Source organism: Mandrillus leucophaeus, unplaced genomic scaffold, assembly GCF_000951045.1.
Source record: "Mandrillus leucophaeus isolate KB7577 unplaced genomic scaffold, Mleu.le_1.0 Scaffold837, whole genome shotgun sequence".
Taxonomy (NCBI): Eukaryota; Metazoa; Chordata; class Mammalia; order Primates; family Cercopithecidae; genus Mandrillus; species Mandrillus leucophaeus.
Genome location: NW_012109108.1, coordinates 359,966 through 369,023, shown reverse-complemented (window position 1 = coordinate 369,023; position 9,058 = coordinate 359,966). Strand labels below are relative to the sequence as shown.

Genomic DNA, 9,058 nt, shown 5'->3' with positions numbered 1-9,058 from the left:
AGATAAGAAATGTGGGAATGTGCAAGGCTAAGAAATGTGCTGTGACAAAGGATACCAGAGACAAATCAAATGTTCGCATCAGTAGGTCTAGTAATCTGGATGTGATTGAGGACCATATGGTTGTAAGATAAAATGAATATAACATGCTAAATTAAAAATAATCATTTCAAAAGAGCTATGGTATAAAGTACCACAGTCAGTGCTACTCAAACTGGGAAAATGAAGTGAAGAAATAAATCTTTATATATATAAATATAAACAAGAGAAATAAAGAGCATACACCTAATAACGTGCTTGAAATTTGTTGCTTTTGGAGAGGAATGAATTTCTATTACTCAGAAACAGCAGTGAAAATGGCTTAACAGTTTAAATTGCAAGTATCTAATCAAATGATAATTAGGAAGGTAAGTATCATGAAACACAGAATTCAGTAAATCATGATCTTTCTTTTATTCTGCATTGCCTTATGATAATTCTTCAAAAAGCAACAGTAGTGTGATGCAGTATGAGGAATGAGAATAAACCAGTAAAATGCGAATTTGCCAGTCAAACCTGTGAAGAAAAAGAAAATAACACTTTATCTTCCAAACTGATACTCCTGTAAACACATTTATACTCTTCCTGGCAGAAAGTATGTATTTATAGATAGTTTTATTTACTATAATGCAGGGACCAAAATAATATTTGAGATAGAGTAGACAATTAAATGCTCATGAAGTGGGTATTGGAATAAGTAAAAATTATCATTGAGCATCTGCAACTTAAATTTAAATTTTTCTTAAGGTTTTCCATAATCATCTTATTTTATTCTCCCACTTAAATATAGACTACACATTTCATCTATCTCCCCCAAATGATATTTTAACTATATCCTCCCCTGATTAAATGTCATCAGCAATTATCTAACGTCTGGAGGATCAAGATCAGGCTTTTTCTAATATCACACAGAGCAGGAATTCAATAAGAATAAAATGTCCCAAAACATTAAAAAATATTTGAAATCTTTTGAACTATTTCAACTTTGAATTGTAGAATAGTATTCTTTTATCCCCAAAATATTGCTTTATTTTGAAGTGTAATCTTTAGTATCTTATAGATTTTGAAACAATTTATGCTGTGAATATAAATAAAGAAAACTGACTTTATAAAAAGGAAATCATTACCAGTTCCTATTTCCTTCTAAATTCCCATCTCCTTGTTGATGTTAGATTAGTAATTCCCATAGCAATTGCTCATTAGAGTTACTTAGGCACACAACGCAAATTTTTTACGAGTTCCCAGATGGTGCTTGTGCAGCTTCTCCAAAGATTACAGTTTAGGACAGAAAACTTCAAATAACATCCACATACAGAGTTAGTGGCAGAGAAGCCCATGGTCACAACCATACACCTTCCAGATCAAAGGTTTCTATGTAATATCTCTCAGTAGTCTTTCCAATTCTATAAAAACTTAAGTATTATTATAATATGTATTTGTCGGTTAGAAAACTGAGGTTTGGAGAAGACTAGGAATATCTCAAGGTCATGAAACTAGTTGTCAGGGTCAGGATACAAATGTTAGGGGTTCCCCTACCCAGAACTCAGCGTATTAACACTAGTAAACAGAAGCTTTCCCTCAGAGGCATTTTTATTTTATTTCATTTTATTTTTTATTTTACTTTAAGTTCTAGAATACATGTGCAGAACATGCAGGTTTGTTACATATGTATATGTGTGCCATGGTGGTTTGCTGCACCTGTTGATCAGTCCTTTAAGTTACCTTACCTTACCCCCTACCCTCCATCCCTGGTTTGTGTTGTCCCCTCTCTGTCTCCATGTGTTCTCACTGTTCAGCTCGCACTTATGAGTGAGACCATGTGCTATTTCATTTCTGTTCCTGTGTGAGCTTGCTGAGAATAATGGCTTCCAGTTTCATCCATGTCCCTGCAAAGGACAGGATCTCATTCCTTTGTATGGCTGCATAGTATTCCATGGTGTATATGTACCACATTTTCTTTATCCAGTCTATCATTAATGGTCATTTGGGTTGGTTCCATGTATTTGCTAATGTAAATAGTGCTGCAATAAAGATATGTAGGCATATGTCTTTATAGTAGAATGATTTATGTACCTTTGGGTATATACCCACTCATGGGATTGCTGCATCAAATGGTATTTCTAGTTCTAGATCCTTGAGGAATCACTGTACTGTCTTCCACAAAGGTTGAACTAATTTACATTCTCACACACAGTGTAAAAATGTTCTTGTCTCTCCATAGCCTCATCTGCATCTATTGCTTCTTGACTTTTTAATAATTACTATTCTGACTGGTGAGAGATGGTATCTCATTGTGGTTTTGATTTGCATTTCTCTAGTCATCAGTGATGATAAGCTTTTTTTCATGTTTGTTGACCACATGAATGTCTTCTTCTGAGAACTGTCTGTTCAGGTCCTTCGCCCACTGTTAGATGGGGTTGTTTGTTTTTGTCTTGTAAATTTACTTAAGTTCCTCGTAGATTCTGAATATTAGAGCTTGACAGATGAGTGGATTGCAAAAATTTTCTCCCATTCTCTAGGTTGCCTTTTCACTCTGATGATAGTTTCTTTTGTTGTGCAGAAGCTCTTTAGCTTAATTAGATCCCATTTGTCAATTTTGGCGTTTGTTGCAATTGCTTTTGGCATTTTTTACGTGAAGTCTTTGCCAATGCCTATGTCCTGGATGGTATCACCTAAGTTTTCTTCTCAGGTTTTTATGGTTTGGAGTATTACATTTAAGTCTTTAATCCATCTTGAGTTAATTTTTGTATAAGGTGTAAGAAAGGGGTCCACAGTTTTCTCAGCATCATTTATTGAATAGGAGATCCTTTCCTGATTACTTGTTTTTGTCAGGTTTGTTGAATATCAGATGGCAAGCAGAGACCCAAATCATGAATGAACTCCCATTCACAATTGCTACCAAGAGAATAAAATACCTAGAAACACAGGTAATAAAGGATGTGAAGGACCTCTTTAAGGAGAACTACAAACCGCTGCTCAAGGAAATAAGAAAGGACACAAACAAATGGAAAAACATTCCATTCTCATGGATAAGAAGAATCATTATCATGAAAACAGCCATACTGACCAAAGTAATTTATAGATTCAATGCTATTCCCATCAAATGACCATTGACATTTTTCACAGAATTAGAAATAACTACTTTAAATTTCATATAGATCCAAAGAAGAGCTCATATACCCAAGACAATGGTAAGCAAAAGAACAAAGCTCAAGCCATCACGCTACCTGACTTCAAACTATACTACAAGGCTACAGTTACCAAAACAGCATGGTACTGGTACCAAAGCAGACATATAGACCAATGGAACAGAACAGAGACCTCAGAAATAACACCACACATCTACAGCTTCAGAAGCATTTATATAAATCAATACACTTGAAGGAGCTAACCCATGCTACATTTCTTAAACTGGAATGGTTGTAGGCTTAATGGCTTTTTTTTTTTTGTTTTTTTCTTGTTTTAACGGTCAGTGTTGATACTTCTAGAAAGCAAAGTAACTAGAGTCAGCTTACCTTTATAATCATGCCCCAAGATTACTGAGGATATCAATTGTAATACAGATAATTTGATCTGTAGCCTCCATATGATGGAAATTCTCAATGTGAATGATGCTTTTCCTGTATACACACAAAAGGAGATAGAGACAATGACAGTACAAGTGTTTCTCAAAAACTGTCATTAAAGCTTAGATTGTTAAAGTTGTTAAGACCTTTTATTTTATCTACATAAATATTTTCAAACTTTTACATTTTTCTTTTTTGTCAGAAAAATGTTTAAAAGTAGGTAAAAATGATGAAGTATTTACTGTTTGTTGATATTTTTGTGACAGTAGTACAGGTGGAAACACTGATTATAGGTAACCTCTCTAACCAGGGTTTAAATCTTCTTTAAAATATCACCTCCGAGCTACTATTTTGCTAACTATTGAGTATTATGGAAAGGATTAAGTTACTGTTTCCAACTTAAGTGGTGCTTCTTAATCTCATTCTTTTAGTGATCTTACTTTGTTTTACAATGCCTACATTCTTTCATACCCAGTGCTGTTAACACAAACAGTCCTCATCCCTTTTTATGCATCTTTTTACTTGGTGCATTTTTAACGTGCATACTTACTGTGTCAGTAAGGAGCACTTTTGAACCCAGATTCATATTGATATTATAGGTCAAAATAATATGAGACTTTATATACATACAGTGAGAAAAATGTTAGAGAAATACAACTTTCTGTCTAATTTAGCACAGTTTAATTTAAAGACTGTATCATCCTCAAAAATTAAGAAGGTAGAAACTTACCATATTACATGAGTAGCCTCTATGCTTCATTAAGCATATATTATACTTAATAGAATTAGGATTTCAACTATTCTTTAGGTCAGTGTGATTATTTACAGGACAAAGATAAGTTCTCAGAGAATAATTGACTTATTTCAGGTGGAACTGAGTTTCCATTGAAATACTGTTAGGACACAAGATATTTGTGACTTTTTGCCTTTGCATCATAAATAAATGAAATCAATGTGCACTTTAGCAATTAATGATTTACATATATTTGAGAGACAACTATTGATTCTTCTAGAAGAATATATAGAGAAGAAAACTTATTCAGAGTGCACATTATCGGAAGAACACTTACATGGAATTTTCTTCTGTGCCCATGATGTTTCTGTGAAATGAAAAGAAAAGATTAAAAATTGAATATAGGATCAGTTATCAAGTTTTCCAGTAAATGAAAAGTCTTACCCCTTTATGTGAATCAGCTCTCTTGGAAAAAAAAGAAAATGAGAAAATAATTAATATTTTAATTTTATAATTCAAGAGTAAGTATAAATATCGACTTAGCCACAATTATGATTAAATAGAATGGAGGCATTCTTTGGTTGATGACACACTAAATTAGTTATTTTAGCTTTATGACATCTTTAAAATGAGTGAAGGGTAAACTCTATAATTATTGTGCTATATTCAAATATTAACTCATTTTGGTTGATATGTCTTTTTTATGTAAGGCAGGAAAAGTCTATCACTGATGAATAAGAGAGTGGAAACTGACAAATGAAACACTGGATTGTTTTTTATATGAATATGTTCTATGTAGCTCAAAAGCTACCAACATACAAATATTTTATTTGCTAATAGAGATAAGCATTATACTTTTCTCTGTTCTTCTTATATGTTTATTTTTCCACTTCTATCCTTTTATAATAAAATAATGTGATAAACTGTGATATCATAACCAATTCAGTTTTCAAAATATTCATTAGAATTTAGTGGATAGTTTGGAGTATTATTATTCTTGTGTGACCAATTTTCTATTAACTTCATAGAAAGAGGAGGAGGAGGAGGAAGAGAACGTGGAAGTAGAGAAGCAGAAAGAGTTCCAGAGAGGTCAAGTGCTTTTCCTACTAATACACAGTAGTAAATGGCAGTACGATCTGGGAACCCATGACACTTAATAAATAACAGAGATTTGTTTTATGGTTGAAAATAGCAGCTTTATTTTAAGAAGAATTAAACAATTCTATGCTAACTTTGACAATTAGGTTGTGCAAGAAATGACTTGAAAATTCATATTTTGACACCCTGTAATACTTGGGTTCCATTTAAGTGCACCTTGTTCTTTCCTCAGATCTCTAACTTCAGATGGCCTAGAGCTTTTCCTATTTAGAGATACTTTCACAGTTCTCAATCCCACATATTTAAAAAGCTTGCTAAATTTTCTTTTACTTTTACATTAAAGTAATTGTGCTTGAGTGTTTGCAGGTATGTAATGAATATCTATTCCAAGTCCTTAAAGAACTTATATAAGTTAATTCAAAGAAACTCTTTATATGGAAATATTAAAGCTTATAGAGCTGTTTTTTGTTGTTGTTGTTGTTGTTTTGTTTGTTTGTTTGTTTGTTTTTTGAGACGGAGTCTCTCGCTCTGTTGCCCAGGTTGGAGTGCAGTGACCCGATCTCAGCTCACTGCAAGCTCCGCCTCCCGGGTTTACGCCATTCTCGTGCCTCAGCCTCCCGAGGAGCTGGGACTACAGGCGCCCGCCACCTCGCCCGGTTAGTTTTTTGTATTTTTTAGTAGAGACGGGGTTTCACTGTGTAGGCCAGAATGGTCTCGCTCTCCTGACCTCGTGATCCGCCTATCTCGGCCTCCTAGAGTGCTGGGATTACAGGCTTGAGCCACCGTGCCCGGCCTATAGAGCTGTTTTGAGGTCAACATGAGTATATGCAGAACACAAGGAATAAGAGACACTTGGGATTAGTACTGAGAATGAATGTATTCTTTAAAATTTCCAGATATACTTACAGTCATGGAAACCATGAGAGCCAAGATTAAAGCAAAGACAAGAAACTTCGTAGTTAGCTGAGTCCTATAAAATCATACATGAAAAATCAGTAATCATATTATTTCTTGCATTCATTCATCAAACTTCTATTGATGACACTATGCTTCAAAGCACTGGGAGACATGCTCTGTTTTCCAGGCTGGAGTGCAGGGGCATGAGCACAGACCACTGAAGCCTGGACCACCTGGGCTCAAACCATCGTCCCATCTTAGCCTCCCTAGTTCCACTTGTAGCTGGAACTACAATTGTGTGCCAACATGCCCAGTGAATTTTTTCTTTTTTAGGTAGAGAATGTTTTTAGTCTCACTATGTTGCCCAGGCTGTTCTGAAACTCGTGGGCTCTAGGAATCTTCCTGCCTTGTCCTTTCAAAATGCTTGGATTACAGGTGTGAGCCCCAGGCATGGTCTCCTGAATTGATAAGTAAATGTGAGTGCTCTGATTTGGAAATATTAATATGCTAATGAAACACACAAATGAACATCTTAAACAAACCAAGAGGATGGGAGTAAGAAGGTAACGAAGAAAGGCAAGCTTGAGTTGGATAATATGGAATGACTAAAGGGAGGTGTTGGGAGCCTATAAAGAAATAAAATGGAGAGGAAAGCATGTTAAAAAAAGAAAACAGTCCAGCATGTAGGGAGGACAAAACTGGAGGAAAGATGATCACTTAGGTTCTTGTGTCATTACAGGGGACTTATATAATGACATTAAGAATGGTAATTAAGGTACAGTGTAAAGAGATATTTGGAAAGTAGAATGACAGGCAGCGGGGACTTGCTTTATAATAAAGTCAGTGAATATGAGCCAGATTTCTATTAGAGATTAGCACAGATGTTGTAACCCTGAAATTAGAACATTAATCATATTGGTTAGAGAAAAATAAAATGAAGAGGATTGACAGGGAATATGTTTGTAGCGACTTTGAGAAGTTGAACTGGTGAAGATTATTTAATATTTCAAATAATATCATTCAACAAAGTTAGCCTCCTCTGGGACTCTGTTTTTATAATTATGCATATGCAAGTGAATCCAGTTACTTTGCAGATGTAAAAAGCAGATTCCTTATTTCTAAATTACAAACATGTAAACAAAAGCATTTCCATTGGATAATACAATTACCACAAGACTTAGAATTACATGGCATTTTTAGCTGTTAATTGCAGCTATAAAGTAATTCATTAATAGGTAATTTAAATATTTTTTTCTAATCTCTCTTACCTGTCACTTGTGATAGAACATTACAATAACATTTTTCATCTAATTATAATAAAATGTCCTACTCTTAAAGAGACCTACATCTCTATCACGGAAAGCAGAACCCATGATTTATGGCATTTACCATATTATTTATTCATTCATTTTGCTTCACTCACTTAAATGGAAACTTCTACTATAGGACTAACTATAAAAATTATATATTTCTTGAAGTTTTTCTATTACCTAATATATAAATCCTACTACAACTCTTTTTATGAAACAAAAGGCTTGAGAATTTTATGTTGTTTATGACTGTCAATTCTGTTGCAAGCACAAAATAAAAAAAAAGTTCTAAGAAATTGGTCTTCTTTTACTAACACATAAATTAATAGATGAATGAACATAGATAATCAATATATAATTAATGGTTTTGAAAAACGTGTTTCCCAAGTAACACAATAATACAATAATAAAAATCTGGAACAGATTTTTCTGGAACTCTTTCTTTTCTGCCATAACACAAATGAATGAAAATGAGTTAAATAAATTAGTAAGATTGAGATGACTAACTCTTATACAGTATATGCTTTGCATTATAACAGAATTGTTTTAAATGATGGAAAGGTCAATAAAAGTAATAAAAAAGTAATTAAAAAGTCAATAAAAAAGTAATAAATAGTTTCCTATTAAGAAGAAAGTAAATTTTTAAAAATAAACTTTTATAATAATACATTTGCCAAGAGAGAATTTATCAGTATCTTCTTGTAAAATTTGAAATTCTAGTTTAAGTTAAATGTAGAATTAATAATTAAGAAAGTAGATACCAGGCATCTAGGCAAGGAAATAAAAAGAATCCATTGAGGTCCCACCATCAGAGAGGATGTCATACATCGCCATATTCCACATTAGTTACTTTGCATGATGACTGCTGGTGTTAATTCATAGGAATTGAGATCTGTAAGTCATCTTCAGATCCCAATAAATGGTCATTATTTCTTTATAGTAAGTTATCAATAGATAATATACATTTTCATAAGTGAGTTACAATTGATTTTAGCAAACAAAAGCTTATGCTAAGACATTCTATTGGATTGTACTTGAACATATTACCTTTCACTCAAGAGGAGAGACAAGAAGTCAGTGAAGCCTCAACAGATGTCCTTTCCTAGATGGCTGATGTATTTAAACACGTTGAAACCTCCCTTTTGTTTTTCTAAATAGCATGAATTATGAGATCATACCATCGAGATGGAAAGTAATGCCCAAAATCTGTCTCTACAAATTCTAAAAATAAACTTAACCAGGGGATTTTTACAATAGACCATTGTGAAGACAAAGCAACCAGAAAGCAAATGGACCCATCACGTGCTAATCCCAGTGTTAGTCTAGCCATGAGTGAGTCAGACAATGGAAAAGCATGCTGAGGAATCCAGGCATGGAAATGATTGCAGTGATAAAGATGCTTCTGTAGAATACCATCT

At 33.7% G+C, this 9,058-nt stretch overlaps 1 protein-coding gene across 1 annotated transcript; it reads right to left on the bottom strand.

Annotated features, from left to right (window-relative positions):
* Nucleotides 1–282: 282 nt before the first annotated feature.
* Nucleotides 283–8,474, bottom strand: HTN1 (histatin 1). The gene is given in 6 exon segments (XM_011968299.1): nt 283–552; nt 3,552–3,656; nt 4,673–4,702; nt 4,780–4,800; nt 6,340–6,403; nt 8,467–8,474. Coding segments are annotated over 5 exon segments (195 nt in total). The 3' UTR covers nt 283–552; nt 3,552–3,584.
* Between the last annotated feature and the right edge of the window lie 584 nt (nt 8,475–9,058).